Raw genomic sequence first — 21,011 nt, 5'->3', positions numbered from 1 at the left:
TGGAGATCTACCATCCTGTTGGTATTCAGACCAACCTTAACCTAACATATCTGATTCAACTAGTTGAGGGTCATGTTCCAGGCCCTAACCAAATTGCAGATAATGCATTGTATCAACCAATAGTTGCATAGCACGTCATGTGCATGCCACGCCATTGGCAGTCGGGCATTAGATTGCTACACCGCTCCACTATATCACATGGGTGCCATTCCTGCCTGACTACATTGCAGACAGCTGCCAGATCTCACAAAGCTTGGATAGGTGTTTAACATATCAGCTAACCACATCATATGATATAGGAATGTAATGCCCGACAGTCGATGACGTGGCGCACAACCATTGCTTGGTGCAATGCAACGTCTTCGACATAATCAGGCAGGAACAGCACCAGTATGTGGCTAGGTGATCTGTTCAACACTAGCCTTGCGTGGCCATCCTTCCAAATCTTGTTTTAGAAGTCTGGAGAAATCCAGTACAGGATTCTGGGTTTGAATGGGATTGTAGGATTTTGTTCAGACCCTTATCTAGTGCACCTAACTAACTGGTTGACAAGTTGAATACAAGTAGATGCCAATAAATCTTTAAATAATCTGAACCAATTATGTTAATCTGGCATGTTATCTATCCGTTGTAATACACCCAGAAATTATGAAGCAATGAAGATCAACTGGAACACCCCCGTGAAGATCTGCGATTCGCCCACAGGCCAGCAACGCAACCGCAGCCTAGCAATGTCAGTAAAGCTGTGTCAGTGTCAGAAAAGCCAGCTGGGCCACGAGTTGCCGGAGCTCGTTCAGAGATCACGTTTAAAACTACCCTTTAAATGTTTTTATTAATTTTGGAGCTGCAAATGCAATGCTCACTTATAATTTATGAATTACCATTTAACTTCCTATAGCGGGCAAGGGAGTTGTGGTTGTCGGCCATGCTGGAATTGTGATCTTGCGTTATTGTGTCATTGTCTGTACAGTACAGCTACACCACGATATGAAACAATGATTTTAACTTTCTGACCAACTATTGGGTCAGGGGCGCCCCATTTTCTGATTGATATTGCTTGATTTCTGATGATAGTTGTCAATTATATTGACGGATTGGAATTGTATGGGTTGGTTCTGAACACTTCCAAAACAAAGGTCACGTGGTTTGGTAAGAAGAATGCCCCTCTCCTCTCCGGTGTGATTACTACCTCCTGAGGGTTTAGTGCTTGAGGTAGTCACCTCATACAAGTACTTGGGAGTGTGGCTAGACGGTACACTGTCCTTCTCTCAGCACAAGTTAAATCTAGATTTGGTTTCCTCTATCGTAATCGCTCCTCTTTCACCCCAGCTGCCAAACTAACCCTGATTCAGATGACCATCCTACCCATGCTAGATTACGGAGACGTCATTTATGGACCGGCAGGTAAGGTTGCTCTCGAACGGCTAGATGTTCTTCACCATTCGGCCATCAGATTTGCCACCAATGCTCCTTATAGGACACTGCACTCTATACTCCTCTGTAAACTGGCCATCTCTGTATACCCGTCGCAAGACCCACTGTTGATGTTTATTTATAAAACCCTCTTAGACCTCAGTCCCCCCTATCTGAGATACCTACTGCAGCCCTCATCCTCTACATACAACACCCTTTCTGCCAGTCACATTCTGTTAAAGGTCCCAAAAAGCACACACATCCTTGGGTCGCTCCTCTTTTCAGTTCGCTGCAGCTAGCGACAGGAACAAGCTGCAAAAAACACTCAAACTGGACAGTTTTATCTCCAGCTCTTCATTCAAAGACTCAATCATATACACTCTTACTGACAGTTGTGGCTGCTTCACTTGATGCATTGTTGTCTCTACCTTGACCTTTGTGCTGTTGTCTGTGCCCAATAATGTTTGTACCATGTTTTGTGCTGCTGCCATGTTATGTTGCTACCATGTTGTTGTCATGTGTTGCTGCCATGCTATGTTGTTGTCTTAGGTCTATCTTTATGTAGTGTCGTGGTGTCTCTCTTGTCATGATGTCTGTTTTGTTCTATATTTTTTTTTTCTATTTTTGGTGTATTTTCTTATACCAGATCTATTGTGTTATATTCTCCTACATTCAATTCACATTTCCACAAACTTCAAAGTGTTTCCTTTCAAATGGTACCAAGAATATGCATATCCTTGGTTCAGGGCCTGAGCTACAGGCAGTTAGATTTGGGTATGTCATTTAGGTGACATTTAAAAAAAAAAAGGGGCTATCCCTTCAACACACTTGGCAGAGAAGTAATGTAAAAGTCATTAAGTTTATTTGCCATCGTCTGTTGTTGTTTTCTGGTGGGAGTCCTATTAGTGATGGATTTTATTGTTAACCCTTGTCATTCCTTAAATACTATCCACTCTAAGCTGGTTTGCTGCCCAATTCTACAACAGTAATTATAATTATTTGTAATAAATGAAAAACGGGTAGACTTAACTAATGTCAAAATTACCTTTATTTTAATATTTTGGCTATGTGCCCCACACACACACACAACAACAATGACGCCCATCTTTTACAGCAGTTGCTTCTCAAAATGTGTACGTGGGAATAAAGTTTGACAAACCAGAAAAAAGGGGGGAGGTCAAGACATTCTTCTAAGAATTACCAGGGACCTCACAATAACATATCACAATATTTAGGTACCGATACGATATGTATTGCGATTCGATACAGGGATTTGATGTTCAAAACATTTTTCTCACTTTATGTCTGCCACATCGGGACAAGAGAGACCCATGAGAAAACAAGTTTTGATCAGTCATGGTAATGCAAGAAACATCGCATAGAAGGCCTCTTTCATGATTTCTTTCTGGCTTTCATTATTGTCATGATGCCATGCCAAGCTACAATTTGTACATTGTATTGGCAGAAATGTCAAGTGTACGAAAAGAGGTCTGTGAAGAGTGGTGGGTTCCTTTAGGATTCAGATTAGGCGTAGATGCTTGTAATGTGCAACTGGTTTAGTCAGGATGATAACACTGACATAACATCATGACACCCCTCCAAGTCAACATCTACAGTACCTCCTCCTGTATACTCCAGATGCCATTCTGTTTGGGGTGTACCTTGTTAGATGAATATCTCATATTAAAATGCCCTCTTTCTGTCTTTCATCATTGTCCTACATGACAAGTTTGAATGCTTTTCATGTTGGAAACCATCTAACCAGGCTAAACATTTATGAGTGATTTTGAGAGTCCATCTATCATTACTTGTGCCATTCGTTTTCATGAGAATAGCGATGAAATGATATTATATTGAGCCAAACACAAGTTTATTGTCATCATCTGATGATCGTCAAATAGATGCTATGATAATATAAAATAGATGCTATAATAATCAAAGATAGATTTATTGGTAAATGAAAAACCGGTAGGGTGTTTGCTGCCCAATTACACAACAGTAATTATAATTATTATTATTTGTAATAAATGAAAAACTGGTAAAAGACTAATAACTGATGTCAAAATGAATGTTATTTTAATAATTAGGCTATAAGTGAGGTGTTCATTCTGTGTTTTGTTAATATTCAAATGACACAGGATGATTCTCTATCAAGAACATAGTGCCTTTTAGCTCTCCAAGTCTTGTCTCACATGGTCGGTAACTGACCCAATAAAAACGTGTTAAGAAACTAAAAAAAACACTTTCAATCAAAACCTGCTAACCAATTACAGAGCGCTGGTGTACCGCCTATGGATGTTGAGCCTCCTACTTCTGTTGACACGCCCACTTTCAGACACTTCCGTTTGCATTTACCCATACTTGAAATCTTGCACTAAACAAAGTACCTTTCCATAAGTTTGGAGAGCATTTCCCCTAACCCTAACCCTCTCTTTTCCTAACCTTAACCCAGTCTCCTAACCGGCTACGTTAATTATCCTAGCCTGCTGCGTAAGTTTTCGTAGTTGCGTTTATAGCGAAAGTGATAAATTGCACTAGTCAAACGAATACCCATCACTCCTGTGTTCTAATGGCACGTAGTGTTAGATAATCCAAATGTATCATTTGAAAAGTCTAATTGATCATTAGAAAACCCTTTTGCAATTATGTTAGCACAGCTGAAAACTGTAGTCCTGCTTAAAGAAGCAATGAAACTGATCTTCTTTAGAGTAGTTGAGTATCTGGAGCAACAGCATTTGTGGGATCGATTACAAGCTCAAAATGGCCAGAAACAAATAACTTTCTTCTGAAACTCGTCAGTCTCTTCTTGTTCTGAGAAATGAAGGCTATTCCATGCGAGATATTGCCAAGAAACTGAAGATCTCATACAATGCTGTGTACTACTCCCTCCACAGAACAGCGCAAACTGGCCCTAATCAGAATAGAAAGAGGAGTGGGAGGACACATTGCACAACTAAGCACAACTAAGTACATTAGAGTGTCTAGTTTGAGAAACAGATGCCTCACAAGTCCTCAACTGGCAGCTTCATTAAATAGTACCCGCAAAACACCAGTCTCAACGTCAACAGTGAAGAGGCGACTGGCCTTCTAAACACAGTTGCAAAGAAAAAGCCATATCTCAGACTGGCCAATAAAAAGAAAAGATTAAGATGGGCAAAAGAATACAGCCACTGGACAGAGGAAGATTGGAAAAAAAGTGTTATGGACAGACTAATCTAAATTTGAAGTGTTCAGATCACAAAGAAGAACATGAAAAGATGCTGGAGGAGTGCTTGACACCATCTGTCAAGCATGGTGGAGACAATGCGATGGTCTGGGGGTGCTTTGGTGGTGGTAAAGTGAGAGATTTGTACAGGGAAAAGGGGACCTTGAAGAAGAAAGGCTATCACTCCATTTTGCAACGCCATGCCATACCCTGTGGACGGCACTTAATTGGAGCCAATTTCCTCCTACAACAGGACAATGACCCAAAGCACAGCTACAAACTATGCAATACCTATTTGGGAAGAAACAGTCAGCTGGTATTCTGTCTATAATGGAGTAGCCAGCCCAGTCACCGGATCTCAACCTTATTGAGCTGTTGTGGGAGCAGCTTGACCGTATGGTATGTAAGAAGTGCCCATCAAGCCAATCCAATTTGTGGGAGGTGCTTCAGGAAGCATGGGGTGAAATCTCTTCAGATTATCTCAACAAATTGACAACTAGGATGCCTAAAGTCTGCAAGGTTGTAATTGCTGCAAATTGAGGATTCTTTGACGAAAACAAAGTTTGAAGGACACAATTATTATTCCAATTCAAAAATCATTATTTATAGCCTTGTCAACGTCTTGACTATATTTCCTATTCATATTCATGTATGTTTTCATGGAAAACAAGGACATTTCTAAGTGTCCCCAAACTTTTGAACAGTACTGTATATATATATATATATTTAACTGATCTGCTGCCGGCTTTTAGGCAGTGAGCAGGTTGTTACTGAGTGACTGGGTGAGTGAATGAATGTTGGGGAGGGCCAAAGAGGTGGGTGCGTTGAGAGCACTGGTTGAGAGTGCTGCAACAGAGGCAGCTGAGTCAAGGAGCCAGAACACATCGCGCGCACAACGTGACAAAGTTTTACCAGTTGTAGGTCGGCTATTTAGATTGGTCGAGACACCCTTTTTCCATAAAACATATTAACGCGCTAGAACTGATATAACTGAGACAAGGCATTGGAAAATGTCTTTAGGCGCACTAGATCTCTTTAGATAAATTCGCTCAGAGGTGGTTTGAAGTAAACGTCTACCTTTCTTATGGATACCGTATCAAGCGAAGGGTTTTACTCATGCTCAGTTCTAGGGTCTAGTTTTAGGTTCTGGAGCGCTATGGAAGTTATGGAACTCCCTCGCGTGCTTCTGTTATGGGGAAAAAGTTCACAATGCAAATGACATTAAATGTGGAGAATGATAGGCTACATTTGCATCTGTTGGCCATCAAGTGGGCTATTAATTTCTATGCCATTGTAGGCTACTGTAGCCTACCATTTGATACAGTATAATAGAGATTCTGAATTGATGATATCACTGGAATCATTGCAAATCAATTTGTGCCACTTATTGCCTACCTGGAGCTGGCAAACGAATTTAATAACTTGCCTATAACTCATTTTTTGTTGTTGTAGCCTTGTGTTATTATGCAATTGTTAATGTTTAGTTAATTAAATGGGAAGTTATCGATTGTGATCACGATCACAGCTCTATCGCGAATGTATCCTTCTCCACATTTAAATGTCAGTTTAATATTGGACTTTTCCATTAAATTAGATGTTGGCCTTCAGGGGCTACAGGCTACCTGCATCTACCTCAGCAAACCATGGCAAAGTTTAATTGCAATTTTAGTCAGTAGCCTATGCCTATTGAAATAACAAGTCAATCTCGAAAATAGGCAATTTATTATGGTTTGTAGTCTTAAAATCTGGCACATAATGAAGGCACAACTGCCAGAAAATAGCCGTTCGTTTTTTGAGATCTTCTGTCCAACTTTTATCACTCAAACTCTCCTGTTGGATTTATCTATAGTTATGCAGATGCACAATTTTTTATTCATTTAATAAGCAATAAGTCACGAGGGGTTGTGGTATATGGCCAATATACATTCAAGGGCTGTTCTTACGCATATATTATGCGTTATTGCTATTATAAACTGGTTACCAACGTAATTAGAACAGTAAAAATAAATGGTTGAATAGCGGACTGTGTACCATGGGAATCACTTTTTACTATTCTAATTACATTGTTAACCAGTTTATAGCAATAAGGCTCCACAGGGGTTTGTGGTACATGTTGAAAGAACAGCCCTTAGCCGTGGTGTATTGGCCATATACCACACATCATAGGGCCTTATTGTTTAATCATAGCAGTCAAAACAAGTTACATCGATATCCATTGATGGAAAATGATCTGGAGAGTTTAATAAGGTCGATTTATCTTTTCTCTTTCGAAATATTCTTAAACTTAAAAAAAAATATTATTTCGATGGAAAACCGAATTGTACTTCTTTAAAAATGGCGTAGACATTCCTTCTTAATTAGCTCGATAACGTTAAGAAAAAGGGTTTAATGGATGAACCTGGAAACTCCCAATGCTGCCAAACTATTTTGGGGGGGATTTTTCAGGCTTTGTGGGCGGGTTTTCCGGGGTTATTGGCCTAGCCCTAGAGTTTCCCTGGACTTGGCAACACCGCTTCCCGGTCGTAGCTGTGTTGAAGTGACGTGAACATAGTTTTTCTCAATTGCACGTAGGTTTCGCTATAATGCTAGTCACAATGTAGTGATGTATAAGGTTATGTTGCCGTCGCATATAGCTCACTGATCGAGTAAAATGTGTGTGAAATGTGTTTTGTCGTTTTGGGCACTCTGTCAAGTCATCAAACAAGGTAAAACACTTTTTTCTCCCTTGGATTATTCCTCACTCTTTATTTTCGATTTGAAGGCTAGGCTACTCTTATTCATGTTTGTGAGTAGCTAGTAAGCGGGCTATGACTTCCTTATCTATCATAAAATCATGAAAATGTTATTTTACTAGCTATAAATGCCAATAGACATTCCTGGAGGTATTAGACTTCATGTAGCAGACAATACCAACACTGCAACACTGTTTTGGGGAGATGGGATCATTTTTCTTGTGTTAAAGGCACATTTTAGCAAGGATGGTGAATTACAGGTCAGAACATATCACAGAACGTTATGCCACTTCTCCTGATCATGTGACCAGAGACACTGACACAGGCACTGATGAACATAGGCCTGTGGGTCTATCAAACAATATCCTGTTGGGTCTATCAAACAACTGATCCGTTACCATCCTGTTGGGTTTCTTGGTAGGTGCGTGTCTGGGTTCCGGGAAGGGAAGGAGCCATGAGCCTGTAGCCATGGGAACGGATCAGTTCACTTCACTCCTGATAAACTTGATACAATTGGAGCTGACCTGCTTTATTTCATGTCCAAGGCATTATCTGCTACATCAGAAGGCCAGCACACTGGAAGAAGTGTGGTTTGGTTAGAAAGCTTGACCAACTGTATTTAAACTCATGTTTTCACCACCCCTCTCTCTCTAGCCCACCCAGCTGATTCCTGCAGCCCTGTAGTCCAGATCAAACCCCAGGCAGGATTCCTGATGGTTAACATTGTGAAAAACTGTCTTTGGGAGGAACATGGGGACCATTGTCATTACGTGGTCAACTACGGTAGAGAGGGGGAGAAGCTCAAAGTGAGTGGCATGGGTAGCCAGGCCTTTTATCCAACACAGCACCGAAACACCTAATTCATCCAAGGTCTTGGCAATTATTTGGCAGGATATTTGGTATTTTAGTGCTGGAACAAAAAGCCTGCTCACCCTGCATCTCTGTAGGACTAGGTTTGGTGACAACCACTGCTGTAAGGTGATATGTGTGGTCAGAGATGAGTTGATGTGCCTTTCTCTACTCTTGTTTTACCAGGAGTATGTCTCCAAATCCCCTGAGACCCTCCGAGGTCTGGAGATTGGGGGGAGGTACTGTGTACAGGTCCGCTATGTCTGTTACCACAACCCCTTTGGAACCTCTAGCCCCCTACAGTGTGTATCCATCCCAGAGTCAGGTGAGGCTCAACCAGTTTTTCTTTGTACAAATTGACTTGCCGTTACCATAATCTTATCCTCTGTTAACACTTCACCTAGTAACTAATCATGCCACCTTTCTCTCTTGCTCTTTCTTTATCTTCCTGTACAGAAAGGACAAGGCATATTAGGATTGTGGCTATCAGTGTGACCCTTACCATCCTGTTGGGATTCTTGGTAGTGGGCCTTGCGTTCATCTACAGGCACCATGAGAAAATTAAACAGTTCCTTCAACCCCCACTACAGCTACCAGACCACTATCGTGAGGTATGTCTATGTCCTGTGAAACAAAATGTTTCATGTGAGAACAGGATCTGGTCATCAGGGTATATGTAAACTCAGCAAAAAAAAGAAATGTCCTCTCACTGTCAACTGCGTTTATTTTCAGCAAACGTAACATGTGTAAATATTTGTATGAACAAAACAAGATTCAACAACTGAGACATAAACTGAACAAGTTCCACAGACATGTGACTAATAGACATGGAATAATGTGTCCCTGAACAAATGGGTCAAAATCAAAACTAAGTCAGTATCTGGTGTGGCCACCAGCTGCATTAAGTACTGCAGTGCATCTCCTCCTCATGGACTGCACCAGATTTGCCTGTTCTTGCTGTGAGATGTTACCCCACTCTTCCACCAAGGTACCTGCGAGTTCCCGGACATTTCTGGGGGGAATTGCCCTAGCCCTCACCCTCCGATACAACAGGTCCCAGACATGCTCAATGGGATTGAGATCCGGGCTCTTCGCTGGCCATGGCAGAACACTGACATTCCTGTCTTGCAGGAAATCCCGCACAGAACGAGCAGAATGGCTGGTGGCATTGTCATGCTGGCATCCATGTCAGGATGAGCCTGCAGGAAGGGCACCACATGAGGGAGGAGGATGTCTTCCCTGTAACGCACAGCATTGAGATTGCCTGCAATGACAACAATCTCAGTCCAATGATCCTGTGACACACCGCCCCAGACCATGACGAACCCATCACCTCCTAATTGATCCCGCTCCAGAGTACAGGCCTCGGTGTAACGCTCATTCCTTCGACGATAAACGCAAGTCCGGCCATCACCCCTGGTGAGACAAAATCACGACTCGTCAGTGTAGAGCACGTTTTTGCCACTGGTCCAGCAACGGTGGATTTGTGCCCATAGGCAACGTTGTCCAGCCTCTCTCAGCTTATTGCGGACAGTCTGAGCACTGATGGAGGGATTGTGCGTTCCTGGTGTAACTCGGGCAGTTTTTGTTGCTATCCTGTACCTGTCCCGCAGGTGTGATGTTTGGATGTACCGATCCTGTGCAGGTGTTGGTACACGTGGTCTGCCACTGCGAGGACGATCAGCTGTCTGTCCTGTCTCCCTGTAGCTCTGTCTTAGGCGTCTCACAGTACGGACATTGCAATTTATTGCCTTGGCCACATCTGCGTTCACGCAGATGAGCAAGGACCCTGGGCATCTTTCTTTTGGTGTTTTTCAGAGTCAGTAGAAAGGCTTCTTTAGTGTCTTAAGTTTTCATAACTGTGACCTTAATTGCCTACCCTCTGTAAGCTGTTAGTGTCTTAACGACCGTTCCACAGGTGCATGTACATTAATTGTTTATGGTTCATTGAAAAAGCATGGGAGACAGTGTTTACAATGAAGATCTGACGTTTTTTGGAGTTTTACAAATTATCTTTGAAAGACCGGGTCCTGAAATATATATATTTTTTGCTGAGTTTATATATCTCAATATTCTTTAATTCCTCTCTAACACCTATTATTTAGTGTGAGACACCTATTAAATGGAACTCCCTGCTTAAATAAAATATATTACCTTGTCCGAGCCAGAATGTCCCATAGGGCAGGAGCCCGTCTCCTGTTTCTGTAGTGTGAGGCACCTTGATATACAGTGCCTTGCGAAAGTATTCGGCCCCCTTGAACTTTGCGACCTTTTGCCACATTTCAGGCTTCAAACATAAAGATATACAACTGTATTTTTTTGTGAAGAATCAACAACAAGTGGGACACAATCATGAAGTGGAATGACATTTATTGGATATTTCAAACTTTTTTAACAAATCAAAAACTGAAAAATTGGGCGTGCAAAATTATTCAGCCCCTTTACTTTCAGTGCAGCAAACTCTCTCCAGAAGTTCAGTGAGGATCTCTGAATGATCCAATGTTGACCTAAATGACTAATGATGATAAATACAATCCACCTGTGTGTAATCAAGTCTCCGTATAAATGCACCTGCACTGTGATAGTCTCAGAGGTCCGTCAAAAGCGCAGAGAGCATCATGAAGAACAAGGAACACACCAGGCAGGTCCGAGATACTGTTGTGAAGAAGTTTAAAGCCGGATTTGGATACAAAAAGATTTCCCAAGCTTTAAACATCCCAAGGAGCACTGTGCAAGCGATAATATTGAAATGGAAGGAGTATCAGACCACTGCAAATCTACCAAGACCTGCCATCCCTCTAAACTTTCAGCTCATACAAGGAGAAGACTGATCAGAGATGCAGCCAAGAGGCCCATGATCACTCTGGATGAACTGCAGAGATCTACAGCTGGGGTGGGAGACTCTGTCCATAGGACAACAATCAGTCGTATATTGCACAAATCTGGCCTTTATGGAAGAGTGGCAAGAAGAAAGCCATTTCTTAAAGATATCCATAAAAAGTGTCGTTTAAAGTTTGCCACAAGCCACCTGGGAGACACACCAAACGTGGAAGAAGGTGCTCTGGTCAGATGAAACCAAAATTGAACTTTTTGGCAACAATGCAAAACGTTATGTTTGGCGTAAAAGCAGCACAGCTGAACACACCATCCCCACTGTCAAACATGGTGGTGGCAGCATCATGGTTTGGGCCTGCTTTTCTTCAGCAGGGACAGGGAAGATGGTTAAAATTGATGGGAAGATGGATGGAGCCAAATACAGGACCATTCTGGAAGAAAACCTGATGGAGTCTGCAAAAGACCTGAGACTGGGACGGAGATTTGTCTTCCAACAAGACAATTATCCAAAACATAAAGCAAAATCTACAATGGAATGGTTCAAAAATAAACATATCCAGGTGTTAGAATGGCCAAGTCAAAGTCCAGACCTGAATCCAATCGAGAATCTGTGGAAAGAACTGAAAACTGCTGTTCACAAATGCTCTCCATCCAACCTCACTGAGCTCGAGCTGTTTTGCAAGGAGGAATGGGAAAAAATGTCAGTCTCTCGATGTGCAAAACTGATAGAGACATACCCCAAGCGACTTACAGCTGTAATCGCAGCAAAAGGTGGCGCTACAAAGTATTAACTTAAGGGGGCTGAATAATTTTGCACGCCCAATTTTTCAGTTTTTGATTTGTTAAAATAGTTTGAAATATAATGTCCTTCCACTTCATGATTGTGTCCCACTTGTTGTTGATTCTTCACAAAAAAATACAGTTTTATATCTTCATGTTTGAAGCCTGAAATGTGGCAAAAGGTCGCAAAGTTCAAGGGGGCCGAATACTTTCGCAAGGCACTGTACAAGTATTTTTTTTTTCTATTTAACTAGGCAAGTCAGTTAAGAACAAATTCTTATTTACAAAGACGGCCTACCAGAAGGCAAAGGCCTTCTGCGGGGATGGGGACTGGGATTTTAAAAATATATATATGACAAAACACACATCACGACAAGAGAGACACCACAACACTACATGAGAGACCTAAGACAACAAAGCATGGCAGCAACACATGAGAACACAGCATGGTAGCAACACATGACAACATCGTAGCAGCACAAAACATGGTACAATTATTATTGGGCACAGAGAACAGCACAAATGGAAAGAAGGTAGAGGCAACAATACATCACACGAAGCAGCCACAACTGTCAGTGAGTGTCCATGGGCTAAACTCTTAACAACTTTCATGATTGGTTCATTTTCCAGTACCTATCAGGGGACTTCCCCCAGCAGGCCCTGTCCATCACAAGAACAACCAGGGCCTGTGAAGAAAGCCACGATCTCATCTCCATCGCCTGCTGTGAAGAGGACCAGTCTGACAGAGAACAGGACTAATTCACCTACTGAACTGGAGTCATCCTCTGGCCCTTTAGATCATTACCCGTGATCCATTGATCCTGTGACTTCAGACAAGACATGAGCCTTTCACACTCACTGGGATTTTAAGATGAACTTGATAGCGTCAGTAAGTGAACTGTAGTAGGCCTATGACTGTTTACACTCTGAAGCCCTTGCTTGCATCAGCTACAAACATTGCGTTTGATCAAAAGATAACTATTTTACAAGAATCTGGGAACTTCTCTAGGCATGTTAGTATGCTCTGCTGCAGAGGACAGAGACAAGTGCATATGGCTCGCTAATTAGACCTACCCAGTAATGATTCATTTGATAATAACGTGTCATCAGGTCATCCAGCTTAAGACAGAACCACTTTATTAAAAAGTAATTTGACATGCGTCCTTGGGCCAGGACTTTCATGTAACATTTTGGCTGTTTAGTAATGGGATTACTATGTTCAACTGTGTATATCACACTATTTCTTCAGTTTTTTTTACTGAACATATTAGACAAGTACTAGTAGCAAGGTTAAGGCACATATTGTAATTTACTAATCAATTAAATTACAGTTTGAGGTATACATGGTCAAAAGTTGGCTGAGGGGCTGTATTAAAATGTGAAAACAGACATAGGACAAGTTCTTGAGATTTATCTATGCTTGCACTTTATATGAAAATTTACCTCTAGCAATATATTGATTGAATGTATTAACTTTTTTGTTGTGTTACGTTATGCTAAAACTGTTCAAGTCAAGGTGAAATTGGAAAAGTGTGTGTGTTACATTGACTTTTGTTTTTGACTCTAAAAATGAATATTCTACATTGATGTGAAAGTGCCAGGGCTTTGACCCACAAATTATTTGATACAGGGTTTAAATAAATGAACACAGCCATTTTGATATGTTGCCTCAATTTCTCTTCCTGTTTTCTAGCATGAACAAGCAAATGTAGACTAGAATAACTCAACCACATTCATCAACATACATACTCTTCCAAGAGGCAATTCAACATAGCATGAAACATCCAAACTTTACATTTAAAATGTTTTTTTATTGAAGCAGATTATGTGACTATTTACTCCTCATCTGTCGTTAAATTTGAACAGAGGAAGTCAATGACCAAGAACAGAGAACTACTACAAAACGCTTGATGAATCGGTACCCCGTAACACTTCCCCTTTTCACAAATTGAAAGTGGTTCTTTTTGGGGGGTATAATAGCATATATATAACCCATTGAAACACTTCATAATGACCTTTCATTCACTGGTTGTAGCTCATTCACATCCAGATCGACAGATTCATGTCATTAGCATTGGATGCTTAGAAGACGACATGAAAATTTCAGATAAGTCAAAAGTCATCTGTGTTTACTTCTCTTGGAAGTCAAGAACCAACCAATCACGCTGCATCTGTCAATGCTACTCTAAAACTACTTTTTCCATAAGGATTTCACACCTAAATTTCCTTCTGTTAATTTTAGCTACATTGGGGACTGAGTTTTTTTTTTAAATCAACTTCCTCCAGCTAGAGGAAGTTGATTTCAGCCCGTATCTGGTCAACTACTCACCACCAGACAAAAACATTATCTCCAGCTACCGAGCTCCAGTTTACAGACCTCGATCAGCCATATTCATCCACCTCTACTAACACTCAACACTGACCTGACGCCAAATCCTTATAATAATGCCTTCCAAATTTGTTCCCTTCCTAAAAATACATAGCTAGCACAGCCCTGGTGCTTCAGATTGACATGTATTTTTAAACAGGTGAAGAGGGTGAGAACCAGGGCAGTCTTACTCACATGGCTGCTAAATGGAACAGCTATCACACAAAAAGGATGAGGTAGTCGATAGCAACACTAGAAAAAGGAGCCACCTGTCTACTACCATACATGCTTGACCCTTTTCTTCAGCTATTGGCTTGAATATTGGCGTAAATGGTTATTACGGAGCTGATATGCCCCAGCATGCTTTGGGCTGGCTGATGCAAATTGCTATTGTGACATCATGCTCATACCCCTTCTTTATCTACTTAAGCATTTTTAAGATGCAGGATAGGCCCGCTATAGCACAATCTGTGGGGTAGTAGTGTGGTATACATAATAGTATTGGATTCAGATGCAGGATCTCACTGTACCTAAACTAGTACTATTTTGGATGGGAACTCGATATGTAGAAAACAGAAACATTGATTAAATGGGCGAAGGGAACTTTGCTATGATAACGACGACCGTTACAAGGTTACCTTTGTTCATATAAAGATACTTTGTCACTTTCTGAATGGAACGACAATAGAAAAAATGCTTCGGACCTCTAAAAAAAAAAAATTCAAAAGACTTAAAAAATGACAAATCCTGAGACAGAACGACAGCTACCCCATTTAAAACAAACAGGAACTGATCGTAGTTTGAAGCAGACAAATTTCCCATAAACGCTTCGATATAATCCAGTGCATGTGATAAAAGTGATAGATAACAGCTTGCTAAAATATAATTTAGAGCAGATCAATCAAAAAACTTTGTTCCCAGTGATAACATGTGCTCTTAGAGGTCTCCACCTGTACCCAAATACCAGACACCCGTTCCCTGGACCATCCATAATTCTAAATATCTTAGTCGAATCTAATGGTCATGGGCATGTGTCAATTTTAAGTGACTTGACCGGTGGGACCCGTACAGATCTGAACGCGACTGCTGCAGGAGAGAGAAAATGAGAAATTGTATAATTTATGCTGCTGCTCTTGCTTTTCATAATATCGGCGCGTGAAGCATGTTGTTGTTGGCCAATCATAAGTCATCAATGCGGCAATAGGCTACAGTCATAGATCCTACGTGTGGCAAAAGTTAGGAGATATCTAATCAATGGAAGATGGAATTCAAAGTAAAAAATGTGAAGGATAGCTACAATGACCTCGAATCAACAGGTAGGCTGCTACTTAATATTTTGAATGGAGTTGTAGTTTAACTGCTTAGGATGAGAAAGAGCACGCAGCCTCAATTAGCCAGTTTGATGCAGTCAAGACAGGTACTACATAATTAGTCTACTATAGCGCGAGACGGCTTGGTTGGTTGCGGTCTGTAGTCTCTCTCGCTCCTCCACCTCATCACTCGCTCACTCACAGTAGCCACGAACACACAGCAGGCACGGCCCCTGCTAGAGCGGCACCTATCTCTCCCTCACGCTTTATCAGCTCCAGTTAATAAAGTAGCCTTTTCTGCTGCTTCCCTCACTCGGATCGGACCGGGTCTGGATTGATGGTCTATACGGAACGGGTCTCTATATTAAAAAAATATTTATGCATATCCAGTCCGGGTAGAAAATCCCCAGATCCAAACTTTTTGGATGGTGAAGGCCCTAGCTCTTACAATATATGTATTTACATAAATAAACAATCTTTGGGAGATGGTGAATCACTCGAGGGCAACACAATAATACTTCAGAGGTGCTCTGGAATATGGGGGGGATAAATATGAAAGAAATGTCATGATTACATTTGACAAAGTGTGAATTTTCCCACCGTCTATCAACATAGTGTTACGACACTGTAAAACTGTTTTAGTCAAAAGTATAAATCAAATGTCAAGTATGTGAATATGGCTGAACTTCAGGGCCCAGTTATGGATGATAAGCGGAGGAAAACAAATAGCCTATACTCGGCAGAGGCTAGTTTGACACAGTACATTACTCCAATGTCCATAGGTAGGCGTATAATGGTAATACATATGCCAATATGTAGATGAGAGCTGAGTAGTGTTAGTCAGTTGGCCTTGACTCTGGTAAAAACAACGATAGTACCCCAGCGAGTGAGTGTGTGTGTGTGTGTTGGGGAGATGGGGTAAGGGATGTACTATGCAGAGAGCTCTAAGCCCACAAATCCTCGGTTCGTCCAAACTTGTAGATCAGCGTGCTAGAAAAAAAAGAAAAAAAAGAGAAAAACACATAAGCTTTTCACATTGTACTTTCACAAATTGTCCATAATATACATGCAGTAATCGTGGAATGATAGTTTTGGACAATCATTTTTGTGGTCCACTGTAGATTAGTTGGTAGAGCACGGCTCTTGCAACGGGTGGGTTTGATTCCCAGGACCACCCGTACGTAAAAAAAATAAAAATATGAACATGACTTAGTCGATTTGGATAAAAACGTCTGCTAAATGGCATATATTACTGATCTGGCCCAAAAAAACTGCATCCTGATGAAAGGGCACTTAGTTACTCTCATTTCCTGGTTTCCTCTGACAATAGAGTGATACGTAACACCAGACAAGGTCCATCAAACTACACTTTTAACGTCTTCGGCGTACTTACCTGAAAAATATCAAAGCATTCTGAAAGAACACTGCCAGTCCTGGATACACGTCTTTCTCTACAAAGAAAAAGGGGGCAGGGAGGAAAGAGAAAAAGGCCATTAGTATAAAAACGCATCACAGCAGGAACATTAGAAAAATGAAAGACGTTGGGGGGAAAAAATAATAGAGCTGGGCAGCACATAAAGACCAACTACTGAAACCCATTTCAACCCCAGGCTGATAGAAAAATACACATGGCTTACCGAAAACAAAAGACGTAACCAGCAGATAATACCTTCCTAGTCAAACCATTTCATCAAGAGCAGGGGAGAATCTCAGCCTCCTCCAACCTGACTAAAAGCCATATGGAATACGGAGGTAATGAGCTCTAAACATAGACTATACTCCCATACCACTACCTCTACCATCTGAATTAATGAGAGAGAGAGAGACTTTTCTATTCTGTAGCCAGTCCCAACAGGGTGAACAGGAGAGATAATGAAGGGTTGTACTGTTCAGGTGTAAGACTGTGACCAGAAATAATTACTGAAAAGGATGAAGTCAGGAAATATGGTGGCTGATGGCGGTGGTTGCTAACGTGGAATACTGAGGGAGAAGAAGAAGTGGGAGAAGAAGTGGGGGGTTGCAGAGCACAAGGGAGAGACTGCAAAAGATGAGTCAGTGTCATGGTGATTGAAACCAACCATCCACAGTGAATGTGGGCAAATGGGTTTCAGCTCTATCTCACTATCTGTGACAGGATGATGAGGTTGTGTTGTGTGTATCAGTGCATCAGATACAGGGGAAGAATCATCGCTACCAGCAATTAGAGAGTCAGGAGTACTGTGGCCAACCAACCAGTAATTACACCTCTCTGGACACACACAAGTCAGGAAAAGGGAGAAAGGTCATTCCGGCTGGACTTTGAGGGGCTTTGTAAAAGGGGCGGCAGGGTAGCCTAGTGGCTAGAGCGTTGGACTAATAACCGGAAGGTTGCAAGTTCAAACCCCCTGAACGGCCTAGGAACCCACTGTTCCTAGGCCGTCATTGAAAATAAGAATTTGTTCTTAACTGACTTGCCTAGTTAAATAAAGGTAAAATAAATAAATAAATAAAAGAGAAACAGAAAACACAGAAGAAAGAGCGGGAGAGAGAAAGCAACATGACTCACTAGGAACCACATATCCTCCGAACAGGATCCAGATGGAAGCGATGAGGGAGCCGAACATCATCAAGAAACCGATGAACAGCCAAAGACGAGCTCCTGCAGAGACACCCACAAGGAAAGCCTCCACTCAACATGATAAATATTATCTCACAAGGAAAAGTAGTATCGGGTATCATCCCTAAAATGTAGACATAAACACACAGTAACATTCTTGACATATATGTAGCCATAGATACAGTGGGGCAAAAAAAGTATTTAGTCAGCCACCAATTGTGCAAGTTCTCCCACTTAAAAAGATGAGAGAGGCCTGTCATTTTCATCATAGGTACACTTCAACTATGACAGACAAAATGAGAAAAAAAATTCCAGAAAATCACATTGTAGGATTTTTAATGAATTTATTTGCAAATTATGGTGGAAAATAAGTATTTGGTCATCTACAAGCAAGATTTCTGGCTCTCACAGACCTGTAACTTCTTCTTTAAGAGGCTCCTTGTCTTCCACTCGTTACCTGTATTAATGGCACCTGTTTGAACTTGTTATCAGTATAAAAGACACCTGTCCACAACCTCAAACAGTCACACTCCAAACTCCACTATGGTCAAGACCAAAGACCAAAAATTGTAGACCTGCACCAGGCTGGAAAGACTGAATCTGCAATAGGTAAGCAGCTTGGTTTGAAGAAATCAACTGTGGAAGCAATTATTAGGAAATGGAAGACATACAAGACCACTGATAATCTCCCTCGATCTGGGGCTCCACGCAAGATCTCACCCCGGTGGGGTCAAAATGATCACAAGAACGGTGAGCAAAAATCCCAGAACCACACGGGGGGACCTAGTGAATGACCTGCAGAGAGCTGGGACCAAAGTAACAAAGCCTACCATCAGTAACACACTACGCCGCCAGGGACTCAAATCCTGCAGTGCCAGATGTGTCCCCCTGCTTAAGCCAGTACATGTCCAGGCCCGTCTGAAGTTTGCTAGAGAGCATTTGGATGATCCAGAAGAAGATTGGGAGAATGTCATATGGTCAGATGAAACCAAAATATTATTTTTTGGTAAAACTCAACTCGTCGTGTTTGGAGGACAAAGAATGCTGAGTTTCATCCAAAGAACACCATACCTACTGTGAAACATGGGGGTGGAAACATCATGCTTTGGGGCTGTTTTTCTGCAAAGGGACCAGGACGACTGATCCGTGTAAAGGAAAGAATGAATGGGGCCATGTATCATGAGATTTTGAGTGAAAACCTCCTTCCATCAGCAAGGGCATTGAAGATGAAACGTGGCTGGGTCTTTCAGCATGACAATGATCCCAAACACACCGCCAGGGCAACTAAGGAGTGGCTTCGTAAGAAGCATTTCAAGGTCCCGGAGTGGCCTAGCCAGTCTCCAGATCTCAACCCCATAGAAAATCTTTGGAGGGAGTTGAAAGTCTGTGTTGCCCAGCAACAGCCCCAAAACATCACTGCTCTAGAGGAGATCTGCATGGAAGAATGGGCCAAAATACCAGCAACAGTGTGTGAAAACCTTGTGAAGACTTACAGAAAACGTTTGACCTCTGTCATTGCCAACAAAGGGTAGATAAAGTATTGAGATAAAATGTTGTTATTGACCAAATACTTATTTTCCACCATAATTTGCAAATAAATTCATTAAAATTTCTACAATGTGATTTTCTGGATATTCTTTTCTCATTTTGTCCATCATAGTTGAAGTGTACCTATGATGAAAATGACAGGCCTCTCTCATCTTTTTAAGTGGGAGAACTTGCACAATTGGTGGCTGACTAAATACTTTTTTGCCCCACTGTATGTGTGCCATAGATATGAAAAAAAACTGTCTCTTCTTGTACATACAGTATGTATGTGTATGCTACACGTGTGTTCTACACATATCTTAAATATGACCTTTAAAAAGGAATTACATGTTGTACTGACTAGAGGTCGACCGATTCATCGAAATGGGCGATTAATTAGGGCTGATTTCAAGTTTTCATAACAATAGGTAATCTGCATTTTTGGACACCGATTATGGCCGATTACATTGCACTCCACGAGGAGACTGCGTGGCAGGCTGACTACCTGTTATGCGAATGCAGCAGGGAGCCAAGGTAAGGTGCTAGCTAGCATTAAAATTATCTTATAAAAAACAATCAATCTTAACATAATCACTAGTTAACTACACATGGTTGATGATGTTACTAGTTTACCTAGCTTGTCCTGCGTTGCATATAATCGATGCGGTGCCTGTTAATTTATCGTTGAATCACAGCCTACTTCGCCAAAAGGGTGATTTAACAAGCACATTCGCGAAAAAAAAACACTGTCGTTGCACCAATGTGTACCTAACCATAATCCCTTTCTTAAAATCAATACACAAGTATATATTTTTAAACCTGCATATTTAGTTAATATTGCCTGCTAACATGAATTTCTTTTAACTAGGGAAATTGTGTCACTTCTCTTGCGTTCTGTGCAAGTAGAGTCATGGTATATGCAGCAGTTTGGGCCACCTGGCTCGTTGCGAACTGTGTGAAGGCCATTTCTTCCTAACAAAGACCGTAATTAACTTGCCAGATTTGTACATAATTATGATATAACATTGAAGGTTGTGCAATGTAACAGCAATATTTAGTCTTAGGGATGCCACACGTTAGATAAAATACGGAACGGTTCCGGTTCCACTGAAATAATAAACGTTTTGTTTTCGAAATGATAGTTTCCGGATTTGACCATATTAATGACCTAACAGTCGTATTTCTGTGTGTTATTATATTATAATTAAGTATATGATTTGATAGAGCAGTCTGACTGAGCGGTGGTGGGCAGCAGCAGGCTCAGAAGCATTCATTCAAACAGCACTTTCCTGCATTTGCCAGCAGCTCTTCGCTGTGCTTCAAGCACTGCGCTGTTTATGACTTCAAGCCTATCAACTACCGAGATTAGGCTGGCAATACTAAATTACCTATTAGA

General features: G+C 41.3%; 2 protein-coding genes across 4 annotated transcripts in view; one reads left to right on the top strand and one right to left on the bottom strand.

Moving 5' to 3' along the window:
• The first annotated feature begins 6,998 nt into the window (after positions 1–6,998).
• ifngr2b (interferon gamma receptor 2b) lies at positions 6,999–13,474 on the top strand. Its single transcript, XM_021578978.2, has 5 exons — positions 6,999–7,323; positions 8,005–8,156; positions 8,386–8,524; positions 8,656–8,810; positions 12,445–13,474. The coding sequence occupies exons 1-5, from the start codon at positions 7,269–7,271 to the stop codon at positions 12,571–12,573; spliced, it is 630 nt and encodes a 209-aa protein (XP_021434653.1). The 5' UTR covers positions 6,999–7,268; the 3' UTR covers positions 12,574–13,474.
• Positions 13,475–13,604: 130 nt separating this feature from the next.
• LOC110501420 (transmembrane protein 50B) overlaps positions 13,605–21,011 on the bottom strand; it is a 14,697-nt gene continuing 7,290 nt past the window's right edge. The window contains exons 5-7 of one of the 3 annotated variants that reach the window (XM_036958776.1): positions 18,038–18,130; positions 16,886–16,943; positions 13,605–16,482 (exon numbers count right to left, since the gene is read on the bottom strand). In XM_036958776.1, the coding sequence (XP_036814671.1) occupies positions 16,437–16,482; positions 16,886–16,943; positions 18,038–18,130 (197 nt within the window). In that variant the 3' untranslated portion in view covers positions 13,605–16,436. Of the gene's footprint in view, positions 16,483–16,885; positions 16,944–18,037; positions 18,213–21,011 lie in introns of those variants that run through there. The other 2 variants (XM_036958778.1, XM_036958777.1) reach the window with 2 other exon arrangements.

This window comes from Oncorhynchus mykiss, chromosome 22, assembly GCF_013265735.2.
Source record: "Oncorhynchus mykiss isolate Arlee chromosome 22, USDA_OmykA_1.1, whole genome shotgun sequence".
Classification (NCBI taxonomy): domain Eukaryota; kingdom Metazoa; phylum Chordata; class Actinopteri; order Salmoniformes; family Salmonidae; genus Oncorhynchus; species Oncorhynchus mykiss.
This window is presented reverse-complemented; position numbering and strand designations above follow the sequence as displayed.